The following is a 16201-nucleotide window of genomic DNA, read 5'->3' as shown; positions in this document are numbered from 1 at the left end:
CACTGAACTGTAACATGAAAACAAACTGTCAGAATGTCAAAATGGAGAGTTTTTCATGATATGACCACAAACAAGATTAACATCACAAGCGCGTATTTTGATTTCGCGTATTTAGTATTTTTGCAAGATCCCTGTCGAAAATGATTCTGTCGAAAATAATGGAAGGAGAGGTTTTCTGTGATAAACTGCAGATACACCATAATTGGGTGAAACTACTTTGTATTTATTATCCCTATTTAGGTTACAGATACCTATGCGTTTCTAACACGCTGTTGTTTTTATATGCCACGTGCTCCTAGGTCTCATAATCAAAAGCGAAACAATGATTTGTTGCCGCAAAGAACTGTTCGTTATAACACAAAAGTACTGTCTTTCTCAAGCTTGACACTTGCAGTACAGGTAACGAATAAGATCAGCAAACTACATAGAGGCCAGAAAGTTTAGCATAAAAATAGCAACATGTGAATAGTCTGGATAAGAATTTCAAAATTTAAAGGACACACTACGAAGCTCAGCTCTAAGTGTACCATTTCAAGACATAACAGAGGTATGAATAAAATATGGGGCCACTAACATCTACCAGTAATCGTCGAACTAAATCTACGCAGAGGAATAGATGACAGTAATGTAACGGGAGAGTGTACTCGCAACAAAACAATACCTTAAAGTTCTATTTAATAAGCAACATCTGAAAATAAATGAATAGGACTAAAAATAAACCTTAGCAAGTATAAGCTGTTATCAAAATTACAAACAGGTAAACAGACTTAACATTTACCTCACTTTTTATCTTTGTTTCGCAGAAAAACAAATATTTCTTTGTGTTTTGTCATTCTTCGTTTCCATATTAAAAGCTATAATTCTATTCAAGTAGTCGAGGAAATTTTCGAACAGGATTAAATAAAATGCATACACAGAGAGGCTAGGAAACAAGCTTTGTTTTTCCAAAAAAATACTCCATTTGAATAACTCCGCCATTAAGGGCGACATGATTTACACCGGTAGAGGCTGCGGCGACCCAGAAAATCGATCTATATGGATGAAAGCAAGTTACAGATTTCTACATGTAATTATTTGTGTTCAACTGAAAAAACAAAGATGACGTTCGCCACTGAAATTTGAACCTAGACCCCGTGCTCGTCGATAATGGCATGCCAGCGAACAGTTGATGCATCTGGGGAAAATAAAAACAAAATCAAAAGGGACATTGACTTCAGTTATTGCTACTGACGTAGGTATCAGGTGTTTTAAAATCAGGTGGATTAAAAAAAGGCAAAGAAAAGTAATCATCGTGTGTGCTCCCACCCTCGTCCTTAAGAGTCTGTGATAATTTAACGTCTCGTACTCCTGACTCTCGTACCTTCTACACAGAGTAATCAGTCCCGGGTATGAAGTCTGGAACCTCTGGTTCCACGGGTACCTCATTACCAGGCCCATCCTCGTACCAGTCTGGGTAACCGCTACCACTGGCTTCGGTAGGGCCTGGCGTGGGCCCTGCAGTTGTCGTGGCTGGGGTGGTCGGGCCAGGTGGGTTACAGGGAATCGGGGTACCGTCCTCTTCCTGTGGTAATTCTGCGGAGAAAAGAGTTTTCTTGCTCTAAAAATATCCGGACAACCCTAAGACTAATTTGGTTTTGGTAATCCAATTGGAAGCTATTGAGTTATGTGCACAAGAGCAAGGTTTTGTATGTTTTCGTTCAGCATCGCCAGTATCCTCCAGAAAAGTAGAATTTCGATTTCAAATGAGTAGTGCTTAGCAACCAGCGCAACATGGCTAGTAATCTTTAAAAAAAAAAAGGCTAACTTGACCCAATCTTACCACCAACAAGACCCGTGTCGCTAGCCACAATCTTCCATCCCTTGTACGGCCTGTCGTATTCCGTTACCCATCGAATCCAGACCACGTTGGTCCGGGGGATAAAGGCGTCATAAAGCGGCCGAACGAAGCCACTGTGCTGATCCACAATCACGCTGCTACCAAAGTCCTTCTTTCTGCATCTGAATAAAAAGAGGACAGAAAAAAAATGAATTCCTTTTCAATCAGAATCACCTTCGGATGTTATGCAGTTCACGGATGGAATGCTAACTTAACCCACAGATCTAATGCCCCAAACACTTAGGCCGAGACCTCGATGCAAGATATGGAAAACTTGGGTTTGGAACGCACCTTAACAAAGTGACACTTGACCACCATAATTTATATCAGACGACCAACAAAGTGTGAAATTTACGGCGTACAGCGAGCGAATGTAAAGATAAAAGCTTATAAGGATTGAAATGTTAATCTTGGTTTATCCATCCGTTTTTCTTCAGCCTTGAGTTATTTAAAGACGAGATATCTTGCCAAGATGCCACTGTTAGCCTTTCAACAGTTTTGTCCCAAAATGTCTGCACAGCGAGCAAGTCCTAACCTACCCCTCTCCGATGCTGAGAACGCCGCCATAAAGCTCAGATTCAAAATCCGCCACACTAACGCGTAGACGCCTGTTGTTGGGTCCGACAAGCGTGTAAATACATTTCTGGTTGCCTTCATAGCGGTATGGATAACCAGGAGAAGCGATGGAGATAGATGCATTAGATGGCACCATGATATATCCACCACAGTCTGCGTTGGAGGAAAACAATTTTTATGTCACACACTATGACTGATATTCGTTGGTGCTAAGTCTCTCTTAATTATGCATCAGCACATACGAAACTAATGAAATGTACATGTAAGAAGAATAAACAACGGGACTGCCTTTAATTTTCATTTTTTCAGACGGTTTTTCATATTTGTTCGATGGTATTGTATGGCACTGAGCAGATCCCATTTGCCCAACTCTATTAGTAACAACATAGCAATCACTTACAGGCATCTCTTTACCTTCACAAATTTCGATCGATTCACTGTAAATAAGTATGATAGTTTGTAAAGGTTTTCAAGCTTCTCTGTTTTTAATCACAGACAGTCTGGTACCTTGGGTGGGGACAGAGATTATATCCAACTTCCATCCGTTTAACTCCGTCTGGAAGTCCGTCAGGAATCTGACCCAGAGCTTTTTCTGGTCCGTGGTGACGTCCTCGGGTTTTTTAGTGCCACTGTGCATGTTGATAAGGGCCGTGGACTCGTCGTCCGGGTTGGAGCCCGTACCTACGCTGACCACATCCCGGTGCTTCTCGGTGTTGAACTGCTCGAAGTGCAGCAAGACATTCCCCTCGTAGGGGATGTCAATGAACCACTGGCAATCCAGGATGGGCCGATACTTGTTCGGATAATCAGGAGAGGTGATGACAGCCTTACCCATGCTAGGATCGAAGCGAACCGTACCCCCGCAATCTAAGAACAAAAATTATTGTTCCAGTAAGAACATGAAAGATGTCTATGGACATTAGGCCTACGGACTGGAGAAAAGATCATCAAACTGACACCAGACAAGCATTTCCTGTGCGGATAATTTTCCAAATTTTCCAATCAAACCTTAAGTACTACAAACTGGCACACCTATAAATTGATTCAACATCTTGTTTTTTTTTCAAAGTCAGAATTTTAGTTAGAGAACAATGAGATTCCCGTCAGCAGCTCAGTAAAATGACCTGGCTTACCCCTGTCTGGTTTGACCCTGGCCTTTTCTTCTACTGTGGTGTTTGAAGCTGCGGATGGAGAATAAATGATTTACAAATTGCATTACAAGTTGGCCTACACGTTCGTTTCAGTAAAACAAGAAAGAGTACTATATCAATGTGCTTCTGGACCGGCTTGGGTTTTTAAATTGCCATTATTAAAGTGGGTAGGTGAAAATTACCAAAATATTTTAAGTACTCTTAAAATATTGTATTTCGGCGACAAAACCCCCAAAAATTATATATTGCGTTTGAGTATTGTCGGTGTTTGGATCAAAGACCATCATGTGCATGAAGGTTGTGTTAAAAAGCTGTAAGCCTCCCTCTCCTACACGCTTTGGGGCGGAGCAACGTTTGGCACCTTTAAGAGGGTGTCTAATAGGCGTCAGTTACTAGTTGATCCCTGTGCTGGGGTTGAAAACTCTTAACCTGTGCCGTAGATCCATTAGTGATTGTTTAATTTCAATGGAAGGCTTATAACTCAAGGATAGATATACTCACACATGATATTACTGTCGAATATCTGTACTTTCCATCCTCGATCGATTACAGTACCATCTGTCTTGAAGTGGATCCACATCTCATTCTCATCCGTTGTGAACTCAGCCGGTTCTGGCAGCGCATCACCGCTCCAGTTCTCGATGACGTAATTGGAGCCATCCCGGGCCGGTTCGGGTCCGAATCCCACCGAGACCGTGTCCCACTGCTTCTCGGTGTTGAAGTCCTTGAACACGGCGGTCAAACCTCTCTCGGGGTCACCTTTGATATTCCACAGGCAGTTATGGTTGAGATGGTAGCCAACATCCGGAAACTGAGGCGAAGCGACAACAGCTGAGCCATCTCGTCTGATGGGGACGTTACCTCCACATTCTTCAAAGACAAGACAGGTGGTGTTAAACATTATATACTCAACTTCGGCACTCACGAGAAACCATAAAAGACTCAGAGTTGCACATTTAAAAACCTGCCCCTTTGGACAATATTAATACTATGAACCAATCACGACGATTTTGGTACTGCTACTTGTAACTTATTTGGCAGGTGGATGTTCATTGACAGTTGTACAAGAATATTGTTCTCTCTGTCTGCGTAAGATATACCTGTCGACACCTGTATCCTTTCAAATTACAACAATTTTTTGCACCATTTCTCGAGGGAGCCATTTACAGGACTTTGGACCATTAAGTTGAAAAGTGTCATACCGTTGTAAGGCTGTTCCCTGACTTTAGCCTTGAAACCTAGTCTGTTGATACTTCGATCAGTCTTCAATCTCATCCATATGGTACTAGAGTCAAGCATAACCGCTTCCTCGGGGCGCTTGTTGGCAGTCAACCGAATCGTAGGCGCACCAGGACTGCTGCCGGTGCCGATGTCCAAAAAATCTGCGTCTGGTTCCAAGTCAAGTGTCTCAAAGGAGACACCAACGCGCTGACCACCTTCAATCGAGATGATCCAGTCGCACTGAAAGTTGTTGGGATAATTCTGAGGGTACTGCGGGGAAGTGATGGTTTCCTCTTCGTCGCTCTTGAGTGTGATTTCCCCACCGCAGGCTAAGATAGAAATACCAAAATGTACACTTCCAGAGCTGCAGAATGGTTGCGCGAAATTAGTATCATATACAAATCACAAAAAAGAAAGTATTCTTACGAAAAAAGTGGCAACTTTCTTTTTGTGATACCACATGTAAACACGGCAATTTATGCACTGTATTTGTTTAGATGATTGAGACTTTTCATTCATGAACTAAATTACTTATAAAAAAAATATTTAGGCCAACTTTCATTACGTGGCTTATCATTAGTTACTGTCGCTGTGAATGATGTGCCCCGGGACACCAGGACGAGTTCTAGACTATTGACTCTAGCACCTACTATTGTTCACAGCACCGTCATCCAAAACGTCATTGATGTCAACTCCAGGGTCTAAAAATACAAACCATAATGGACAAAGAGGACAAAATCATTCTGTGTCACATTATATACTCGTTTGCATATTTGCCTGACCATTATAAGACCTCTTTTTCCAATACGAATTTATCCATACTACCCAAACTATCAATCAAATTCTCAAAAGGATGTCACAGATTCGTTACAATTAGATTGTCTATAAAGCCATGTTATACGGCCTTAATTATCCGAAGCAACATTGATGTTAGAACTTGCTTCGGTATACCTCAATGCAAGAAAAAGAAATGTTAGAGGCGGAAGGATTAGAAGAGAATTCGCTTGAAATTCTCACCGTAAGCATCCACATCGGCAAATTCAACCTCAAAACCCTTGTACGTGACCCACATATCGGTTTGAAATGTCAAGAACAGGTTACTGTCGGGTGTGCTAAAAGCAGGTGTCGAAGGAGGCGCCTGTCCACTGTGTTTAAAGATGTAATAATTGCTGTCGTCTTCCTCCATCTTGCCTGGACCTATGTTCATGAAGTCGTAGTTCTCTTCCGACTCGAAGCTTTTGACGTTGACGCTGAGGCGAGTGCCCTGTGGGGCTTGGATGGACCACTCACATTTGATGTCACCCAAATAACTGCCGGGGAAGTAAGGCGAGTAGACGGTAGCTTTACCACCCTTCGGCACTTCCACTTTTTCACCACAAGCTGGACAGAGAAAAAAACACTTTGATCAAAAGATCGCATAAAAAGCGGAACATTTCTTACAGAACTCCCACTTTTGTGCGTGACTTTGTGTGCTTCGTGTCAACAATGTGTAGAACGTAACCAAAATAGGCACAATATGTTAAGCAGAAAGGATGAAAAATGGAGAATCCTTGATTCGTTTCTCCTAGTTTTTGGTTTCTCCGACGTGAACCGCGTTCCTTTCTCCACTAGCGTGCATTGTGCAAGAGCACAAAAAGTTTCGTCTGGCGTTGGCTAACTATGCACATGACATCTGTTAATTGTCCAACTCTTCGGCTGGGTGAACAAGTATTTTTTTTCATTCACATGTAAACGTCTTTCATATCAAGTCACGCACATAACACTCTGTCAACACCATCAGTGCATCGTAGGGCGCACACATTGCCTTCATTTCCTCCTCAGTCCAAATGGATGTTAGCTGCGGAAATATGCTAGATTTACGTTATCAAATGCCCTCGATATGGCTGGACAGAGTCGAGGACTTTTTATACCACCAACAAGCAAGTTTGGCGAGAAGCTAATTTGGGAAGCACCGTTCACCTTCTCTTCAAAAGAAGACCAAGTTTTCAACCTTCGGAGTACATGCTTGCTCATCGAAATACCCCCGTCACCGGAGGAAATTATTTCAACTGGGAAATCCATGTAATTGGAATATCATCTGGAAAGTGTTGGAAGGTAAGTTTCTAAACGATTGATCTCTTCTGTAAAGTTATACACGATATCTCATCGGTATATAGTTATTCCGGAAAAAGGCCACATTTCTGGGGGTATTAAAGTAAAATTTTCCGTTATTTAAAAAACATTGTTAACTTTAATAACAGAGGAGGAGTTACAACTGAGAATAAAGTGAAAAGAAATTGGCTAACTGCAAATTTAAAAAGAGCGAAGACAAATAATAGAAGTTATTATCAACATAATTAAAACGTAATAACTACCATATAAATACAAACATGTAAAATAACGAAACGTGATGAATTAGATTAATTTGGAAGGAGCATGTATAAAATGAACCAAACGAATTAGAAATCCAAGTGAAATGAATGGAATTTCACTTGAAATGAAATCTATAATCGCAACCGACATGAAACAAATGTTAGCGCAGGAGATCGAAAAATTCAGAGAGAACATTAATCTGTAGAATTTCTAAAACAGTGTACTTAACTGTATTAACTGCATTTCTTAATCTGCTTGACGTTGTGATGATTCAATATCACAACGTCAATTTCAGTGTCTACAAAGTCAATTTCGATCTGTCTGTTAACTGTATGTACACTCTTTACAGTCTATTCGACACATTTCTGAATGGTTGACGTCACAAGAGAGGTTTAACAGGTGCGAATTAAAAGAATACTCGCATGACGTCACAATGTCTGGTTCCCTTCCACTTACTTTTGGGGACATACTGAGGCAGCACGCACCAGTCCTCGTTCTCATCCCCATTACATAGTCTCTCTTGGGGTACGCCATAAGTCACAGAGGAACTGTTGAGACAACCGGCTCTGGTCTCCAGTCCGCATACCTGGTCACCGTCACAGATACCTTCCCATGGTACGCAAAGATTCTCCTCCAGACACTGAACCCCCTTGGTGATATCTCCTTCGCAAACTTCACAGTCAAAAGAGGTTAACATGGTTCCTTGTAGTTATTACTGGTAAATATGAAAGTGTATTAAATTTTAAAGCGCAATCTAAGAATCCGTTTGGCCGATCATTCACATTACTTTGTCCTAAGATGGTAGCAACGATGGATTAAATACAGTCGAGGCGAGTTGATAATCACATTCGATGCATACTGGTTCACAGGTCACAATGAAGTTATGCAAACTTAATTTTGAGGCGATGTGAGCCTGTTCCCATTGAAAATTGACAGGGAAAGGTACGGTAGTATGATTACTTACTTTCCAGACTGAGGTCATTCATCAACTGGTTGAGTATGGACAACAGGTACTTCGACTGCCTCTGAGTGGTAGGGGTTCTATCGCTCTGGCGCCGGACTCTCTTCAGGAAAGTCTCTTCGTCATCTTGCCCACCCTATGAAATAAATTATTGCGAAAAATTACAAATGGATCAACGACAACAAGAACAGAAAGTGATTCTACAAAATAGACAGGTGTCTCAACAGTTACTTGACGACTGTAGTAAAAGCGCACTGCGCTGGATGTTTGAACGCTTGAGTAGGGCAAAGGCAATAATAACTCTAAAAAAAGTTGTCCAAGGAGTGCATGGGCCTATACCTCTGTGGATTTACGCCCGTCCCGTTTGAGCCAGTGTTTCTTGTTATCTGTTATAAATACAGCCACATTGTACTTTCACAGTGATTTTCTCATCCCAAGTCATGATCATCGGTTGTTGGCATATGTACCGCCCCCTACAGGCAAGTACAGAGGAAAAAAAGTTCCTTTGCTTTCTAAAAGGTTTGGTGACCTGCACTGCCGATTGTATGCAGGGCTCTTTTTTTTCTCTGGTATTTGGCCCAGAAGTAAGGAATATTTGAAGTCAAGCACGTGCACTCTTTATATTACAGGCCTCGTTTTTCAGTGGCCTTTAACCTCGTAAAGCCTGTAATTTGAAGTAATCAGTGAAGAAAACTGGGGCACAAGTGGACAAATCCCCATCCGGAATATCCATGCACACTCTGGCTGATTGGCCAATCTGGCTCCTTAGAGATAAAACGAGACGTGACACAAAATTATGTTTCTCTAAGGGCAAATTCTTTCAAAAGTATACCGTAAGCCAATAATGTGTCAAATCTTAACTGCAGACTTTGCCTCCATTGCTCATGGATTATTCCGCTTTTTAGAAACAAACTTCAGGAAACAAACAATAATTACGCTGACACAAATTGTTTACTTCATAGGAAGTATGTTTACTTGATATGTTTACTTTATATCTTTCTGATGTACTATGACTTTGAGCAGAAGGTTACACACTGGTATTTCCAAATTGTCAAACTAACATCGAGGTATACATGTAACGAAGACGTTATAAAAGCTACTAAAAACTTAACGAGTGGGAGGAGTACACGAAGCTCTGTGACAGCCAAGTTCTCAGTATCGATTTGTATCCATGCAAAATGCGCATGTCTTTTTTCCCTCCTTGCCAAAGTGTTTAACCACATCTGGACAAAGTGAGCACGTTGAACCGGCCAAGGCAATCCGCAGTGAGAAACAAGTACCAGTCTCCTTGACCTGCGGTAACCCCCATAACCAGAAAATATAGGCTACACGGGCAACGAACCCAAACTTAGTTTACGCTACGCGATCATTTCTGATAACTTCAAGTTCTCACACCTCTCTTCCTAAAAGATATTATGAGTCACTTTGTTTTGCCAAAGACTCTGGGAGCAACAGGTGACTGCGTGTTACCATGACACTCCCAACATCCGGTACCATCTGTCACCAAACATCATTTACTGACGTAGTGTTTGGAAAGCCAATATGTTCCTACCATGTAATAACAAACCCCATCCTCAAAAGTAAATGATATTTCATTTCCGATTTCCGAGGTCGATGGCTGAATCGTTTCCCATTACATCTGAAACTTTTGAATAACAACAACTTTGTATAAATTACATTCGCAAAGGCAATGGACAGAAATACGCGAAAGAGTTTCTGGCCTACGTTCCATTTTAATCTTCCAGACAGATTCTGGTTTGATCAAAATGCAAGATTTCCCAATGATTTTTACTTTCATTGTTTCCATTTTGAGGGCAAAATATCTAATTTTCATAATTCAAACATTCGCAGTTTTCCTACCATCCACCCAATGACACAGGAATACCTCGAAATAAATCTCAATGTGACGCAAATGCTACATGACGAGTAAATTCCAAAACGGTATCGAAGGACGAAAAACTGTTACTAATGTTGGCGTTGAAATAGATAAAATCCTACTTTATTGAATATAAGGAACCGTAATTCCCTGAAAATCACAAAAATTGTGTTCGCCTCTTTCATGCACAGACGAAAGTCCGCGGGTTTGCCCTGAGGTCGTGCATGCGTCCTTACATTCAGGGTAACACTAAAAGGGTTTACTTCTAAGTAGCTCAAGCTATGTCAGCAATATTCGTAGGCTAAAGATTTTCCTAAACTCGTGTAAGTCCTCCGCGCAGTATGCCACTGAGTGACATGTTAATTATTAACTTGGACACGCTTGAACAAAAGCCAAAGGCCCAGTGTAAAAACTAGTTGATACTTCATTTTCCACAGTTTTCTTGTTCAGTGAAGAGTAGCACTTCGCCAATGGAGTAGCAGATTTGTTCACAATGAGAATATATTACCTGTATCACTTTAAGTCAGCCGTCTCGAAATGATCCATACAAAAAGTCTGGTATCATTATTTCAACTTGAATAACCTCAGTTGTCCCATTGAGACAAAATACACTGATGTATAAAATACAGACTAATTGCTTATGTTGCTTTCTGTGAGTCGCTAACACTACATAAACTTCACCTCCAGTCTGATATAATGAAATGAAATCACGTGTAGCAAATGCAAAGGACTTTTTTTTTTAATTTAAATTACAACATTCATTGTAAGGGGCCTACAATCTGCAAACAATAATTCACGAGTACTCCTCGTTTAAAACAAAGTTAGTCTGGGGGATAAGAAGCAAACAGAAACCCAGACACAAATTGAGACGTAAAATCTACACCAGAAATCCCCTCAGGCGTTTGTTTTATAAGGCATTTTGAAACCAGCTGGTAACGAGCCGGGGTTGGAACAAGGTCAGACAGACGTGGTATGTGATACCTAGGCATAGATCAAAGCGAGAATAATCAACAGTAAAAGGGCGGTTACAAATTGGGTTCTTTAGAGAATCGTTTCAGACAGTTGTGTTGTCTTACCGTTTCGTAGCCGAACAGTGCCGTCCTGGGCCGAGCTTGCACCCACAGAATCACCGCTGACAGCACCAGCAACAAAATCCAAACTCGTTGGCCCATCGTTGGGACGAGGAACAATATTGGGCTGATGACTAAAAAGTTCAGACCCCGGTAAACCCTGACCAAAAACCCGAGCACACTCCACAGGTTTGTACACGGACACGGTGGTTTAAGACGCTACAAGTCGCCTTACGATGTGACGCGTCAGCAAATATAGCCCCCAGAAATTACATTAAAAAAAGTCTGTTTGAAGCCCCAAACGCCTCCACAGAGCGCTTGCCAGACAAGAGAATAGCTAAACCTACCAACCTGCGCGCGCTGGGCATACAAGTTCCCAGAAGATTTATGGGGGTGGACAAGGATACAACTGGCAAGGTTACAGTTGTGTTCTCCTTATCCGAAGTTTCACTCATCGACTCAGTGAGGCAAATGGCATCAAGTTGAATTGCAGCGTTTTCTTGTTTCTGTCTGTCGTTTGTATAACAACAATGCTTTATTAATTTATGGGTTGTGTAAGGTGTCAGGGAAAGATGCCAAATTTTAAAAGACAGGGGAAAGTTCGCTCTGACTGCTAAGATGGAAAATCAATCTTGCGGGGCCAGCGGGGGACCTTTGGGGCCGAAAGGGTAACCAATCCCGCGAAGCCCGCCAACTGGGCTCTGTCGAAGTCTGCATTAGCATCAAGGCTGACTTACCGTGAACTGCCAAGCAACGGGGGTGGGTGTTACCAAGGAAACTCTGTGCAGGGAAACTTGTTCGATCGTTAAAGGAGCTGGGAACAGCTCAACGACGGTGGTTATGTTGCGTTGATACATCAAAAAGTTTCTTGTATTATAACTCCACGGCGCGCGTATATTGCACCTGTTGATATTGTATGATTACTAGAACACGTGACAACTTCCTGTGGCGATCACTTGTGGCGCCACCTCGGGGGAGAAAATACCTCTGGGAATCAGTATTGTATAATAAAATTATGCGGTAACAATTTCCTATTAAAACGTGGGATGAGTGTCATTGAGAAGCTAATGAGAAACGTGTGGGTGACCTGCATCGAGCTGATGAAAACTGTGGAAAGTTCAGCGATCATCTTTCGTGGTATATGGTGCTATACTTAAAAAACATATCATTGCTCGGTTTGATCAGCATAGTATATAAAGCGGACTTTTGCTCCAGAGCTTGAGAATGATAATAATTAAAGTGAACATGACGGCTACCTACTGCAGTAGCTTACCTGCATCAATGTGTGAAAGCTGCTTCGTATTTTCCCCATATTGAAACCCAAAGAAACGACAGGTGTTACTTTTATTCGTATGTTTCCATATCACCAGCAAAACAATTAACCTTTGATGAGCCAAATAAATAAAAATATGCGACAGAAAAAAACCCATCAACTCCGAGCATTCCTTGACTATGTATAAATGGCCAATCTGACTGCTACGCATGAAGCGTGACCCGTCACTAGGGAATGTGCGGTGACCCGAGTTAAGATTACACAACACTTTGATGGCATATAAACTCCATTTTCAGGTCACAAGTGGCTAGTGAGACCAATTTCATTAAGAACTGATTAATGTAGCAGCATCAGAATCGTTTTTTTTTGGGGGGGGTAATATTTTATTTTTAATTCATGATTATACAAGTAGTACTTCGATGATCAACTTGAAAATATAAAATTTGAATCGTGTGAAAAGAGTGACATCTGAAATGACGTGATTTCCTCCTTTCGTCGCAGGATTGACTATATGCTTGCAGTAACTAACGAATCAACTTTTAAAGTGACGTAGATGACAAACATTCAGTCTGAATCCTTCTCATTCAACTTAGTGATTTTTTCTCAATGACTTCAGGCATATTTTTCGGCTTAATCCACCGTCTGAACCTTGGGCAGGACTGATTTATGAACAGCGAGTGGTATAGGTCAGAACAATGAGCTTTGTGACTTGACAGGTGCAAATGCGGGGCATAGGTCTCGTTTTCAAGTTCGCTTCCTTCAAACAAGTCTACTCTTCTTTTTTTAAAAACCCTTAATTTGAATTATAACACCAAATAAATCAATTTCCCATTAGATGTCTACTTAGTTTCCGTAACGTACAAATGATGAGCGAAATGTGTCAACAAATACGGGCAATTCACAATAGTGTGCCTCCAAGAGTTTGCGACGCGTTGACTAATCACAAAGTGAGAAATTTGTCGAACCTTTCCAAACGCGCATTGGGTCGACAGATTCGAGCGACGTGATTGGCCAACGCGTTGCAAACTCCTGGAGGCGCACTATTGTGAATTGCCCGTATTGACTAACGCTATTTAGTGACAGACACCTTGGGTACCGAGTTTGCTGCGCGCTTGACTCATAAAAACCCACCTCATCGATAAAGCTCTTTGAATTCCCAAGATAATGATTCCAACGACTACCATTAACATTCAAAACAATTCAAGTTAAAGTTTTCTGTTAATAATTTGTTTTTGTACCGTCGGGTTCATAAGTCAATTGGAAAGTACCGTACGGACAAGGGTAAACCACTAGGCTGTCTTACCATTTAAAAATGGCGAGAACGTCTGAATATATTTACATTTAGGTACTGCGTGGAATCCCGTGCTTTCAGTTAAAACCTAATTTCAAGATAATTTTCTCGAAAGGACGGAACTATAAAACAACCACTGCAAAACTGTCCAAGCATGCGCACACCAAGTGTTTATTGCCAAAACGTAATCTACTGTACAGCAAGCTAAACTGTTTTATATTGTAGCGTTTGCTAGTGCCTAAATTATATCGACTTCTACTTCCCACGACTCGAACTGCTATCGCAAAGTGCTAGCCTGTAGCGCCCTCTGCGACAATCCATCACTAAATAAAGGTTGAAAACCACTTCTTTAATAAAGCTCTTTTGGCCTGGATTCCAAGCACTATACATTTTTCATCGGAGATATTCAGGGCCTAGTTGAACGTTGCAAATGGCAGATGAGTGGTACCTCCAGTTTCCAAGTTGGTGTGTACACTGAGCCTGCTGATCGTAACCTATTAAACCAATTTAAAACCCCGTGATGCTGCGCGAGTGACCTCAGTGGCGTGCAAGGTCATCTGATAAAACAACACGTTGTATAAGGAGACTTGACTCGTTCAAACTTCGGTCGTTTAACCTCAGAGTAACAACTTACCTTCACTACGTGCATTTGATTCCAAGATTTCACTATTCAGATGGGATCGATTATTGAGTAATGTTATAAAGTTACTGATTATTTCTTTCACATGTACAAACACTCTGGTCTGCCAATGCCCAAGGCATACATCAAAGAAAAGTAGCCAGCAAATGTAGACACACCTTGGTCCAAAATGTGACGATAAAATTTGTTCACAACTGAAATAAAGATTACAGCAGAAAAGAATGCTAAGTGTACCGTAAGATTATATACCATAAGAATTAAGGATACTTTCAGATGTTAATAACTTCCGTTTTGGAAGAACTGTCTACAGAAATGGTTATACAGAGATGGTGTCACTGTCCAGTTCATAAACTCTCATCACTTTTGTGCCCGTTCTGTTGTAACTGCGTCGAGACAGCGAATTTAGGCTGTTTAAGGTCACAACTAGATCGACGAGGACGTGGAGAATCCACTGTCATAGTCAGAGCTGTAACTGAAACTGGGGTCGACGACAGAAGCCGTGTCTTCTTCCTCAGTCGTCATGACTGCTTCGGTGGTCGTTGTCACTGTCGTTGTCGGCTCCTCTGTCGTGGGCGCCTCTGTGGTTGATTTCTTATCTTTCTTGCCTTTCTTGGGAGGCCGTCCGTGGTGGGTGCTTGAATCTTGGTTTTGGTCGTGGTCGGTGGCAACATCGGTGTTGTCCGGCTCCTCAGGTTGAAGTTCCTGAGGATCACGAGGTTCTTCAGGTTGAGGCTCGGGCTCGGGCTCAGCCTCATTCGTTCCCTGTTTCTCGCCGTTCGTGGCGTCTTGACCGCCGTGGGCGTTGGGATCTTCAATTTCCTGATCCTGCTGCTGTAGGTCCGGTAACTCGTCAACAACGCTGAAGATTTCCGTGTCAGATTCTGGTGGTAATGTTGGTTCCTCGTATGAAATGGACTCATCTACCACCCTGGTCAAGATAGGTTGAGAGTTTTATAAAATACTCCAGGATTAGGAATCTTGCCCTGAGGCACTAGTCTGTTTTGAGATTTTATGAAAAGTTCATTACATACATACCACACGCATCTAAAACTGATGTTTAGGGGCGATCCCTTGTTTGAATGGATCCCTTGATTGTCTCCAAAAGGGACACACTGTTGTCTCGTTCTCTCTAAGCTTTTTTATGTTTTGTTTTTTGATCTTGTTTACAATGCAGTTTTTGCTATTTGTGCGTTATTTATTGGCCCATCTATTCTTTTGTGGTTTCTTAGTACTTCATTTCTTAATGCTAACACGCGAACTGACACTGGAAATGTAAAATAAAGAACTCACCATGGCGACGATTCCTCGCTATACACCACGAACCGGAATCCTTTCATTTGAGTGAAATCATCAGCCTTGAAGTCCAGCCAAGCCACAGGCCCGGCAGACTGGAAGGTCAGATCTTTTGGACCTCCTCCCCCGGGCAAACTGCTCCCACTGTGCGTAATCTCGACATTGGATCCGTTTACGTTGGGCTCGAAGCCGTTTCCGATGCGCACGATGTCATAGCCATACTCCGTGTCGAACTCCTTGAAGCCGATGTGGATGCGCCGATCAGAGGCAGACCGAAATTGCCACAGACAGTCGGACAGCGCAGGATAGTTGTTAGGATAATCTTGAGAACCAAAGCTCATCATACCGTGACTCGGTACCGTGAAGATTCCACCACAATCTATCATCCATAGGAAGAGTGTAATGTAAGAGTAAATTAAGACCTCTTATCAAACACAAGCGAGCCAACGCGATTCATGCCACCTACGCAAGATTTGTTGTTCACGGTGTACTGGCATTGAAACTAGGGTAGACTGACAAGTTGGAAATCCCTGTTATCTGAGACTTTTCATGATCAGACAAGCAAGCTGATCTACAGAGATTGCAATCTTCAAGCTCTAAAAAATTGGGATTTGAAGAAGT

At 41.8% G+C, this 16201-nt stretch overlaps 2 protein-coding genes and 1 long non-coding RNA gene across 3 annotated transcripts in view; 1 reads left to right on the top strand and 2 right to left on the bottom strand.

The window, feature by feature from the left end:
- Positions 1 to 202: 202 nt before the first annotated feature.
- Positions 203 to 11618, bottom strand: LOC110977550 (tolloid-like protein 1). The gene is made up of 13 exons (XM_022231786.2): positions 11090 to 11618; positions 8141 to 8273; positions 7633 to 7848; positions 5842 to 6204; positions 5475 to 5525; positions 4806 to 5153; positions 4105 to 4473; positions 3586 to 3633; positions 2960 to 3319; positions 2416 to 2605; positions 1820 to 1998; positions 1361 to 1572; positions 203 to 1174 (listed from the first exon to the last, which is right to left on the bottom strand). The coding sequence occupies exons 1-12, from the start codon at positions 11183 to 11185 to the stop codon at positions 1364 to 1366; spliced, it is 2562 nt and encodes an 853-aa protein (XP_022087478.2). The 5' UTR covers positions 11186 to 11618; the 3' UTR covers positions 203 to 1174; positions 1361 to 1363.
- LOC110977697 (uncharacterized) overlaps positions 6198 to 16201 on the top strand; it is a 24631-nt gene continuing 14627 nt past the window's right edge. The window contains exon 1 of the long non-coding RNA XR_002597988.2: positions 6198 to 6918. This is a non-coding gene — a long non-coding RNA (uncharacterized LOC110977697). The remainder of the gene's footprint in view (positions 6919 to 16201) is intronic.
- LOC110977560 (tolloid-like protein 1) overlaps positions 13795 to 16201 on the bottom strand; it is a 7758-nt gene continuing 5351 nt past the window's right edge. Inside the window, exons 9-10 of the mRNA XM_022231798.2 lie at positions 15578 to 15959; positions 13795 to 15215 (exon numbers count right to left, since the gene is read on the bottom strand). Of these exons, the coding sequence (XP_022087490.2) occupies positions 14711 to 15215; positions 15578 to 15959 (887 nt within the window). The 3' untranslated portion in view covers positions 13795 to 14710. The remainder of the gene's footprint in view (positions 15216 to 15577; positions 15960 to 16201) is intronic.

Source organism: Acanthaster planci, linkage group LG17, assembly GCF_054643075.1.
Source record: "Acanthaster planci isolate LZ-2023a linkage group LG17, COTS_SCS, whole genome shotgun sequence".
NCBI lineage: Eukaryota > Metazoa > Echinodermata > Asteroidea > Valvatida > Acanthasteridae > Acanthaster > Acanthaster planci.
This window is presented reverse-complemented; position numbering and strand designations above follow the sequence as displayed.

Bases quoted from the DNA above. Each gene is read 5' to 3' on its own strand.
- LOC110977550 (XM_022231786.2), bottom strand. From the start codon at position 11,185: ATGGGCCAACGAGTTTGGATTTTGTTGCTGGTGCTGTCAGCGGTGATT. The intron at 5,526-5,841 runs GTGAGAATTTCA...TTGTATTTTTAG, and splicing joins TGCCGATGTGGATGCTTACG to ACCCTGGAGTTGACATCAAT. The intron at 5,154-5,474 runs GTAGGTGCTAGA...TTTCTATCTTAG, and splicing joins TGACGGTGCTGTGAACAATA to CCTGCGGTGGGGAAATCACA.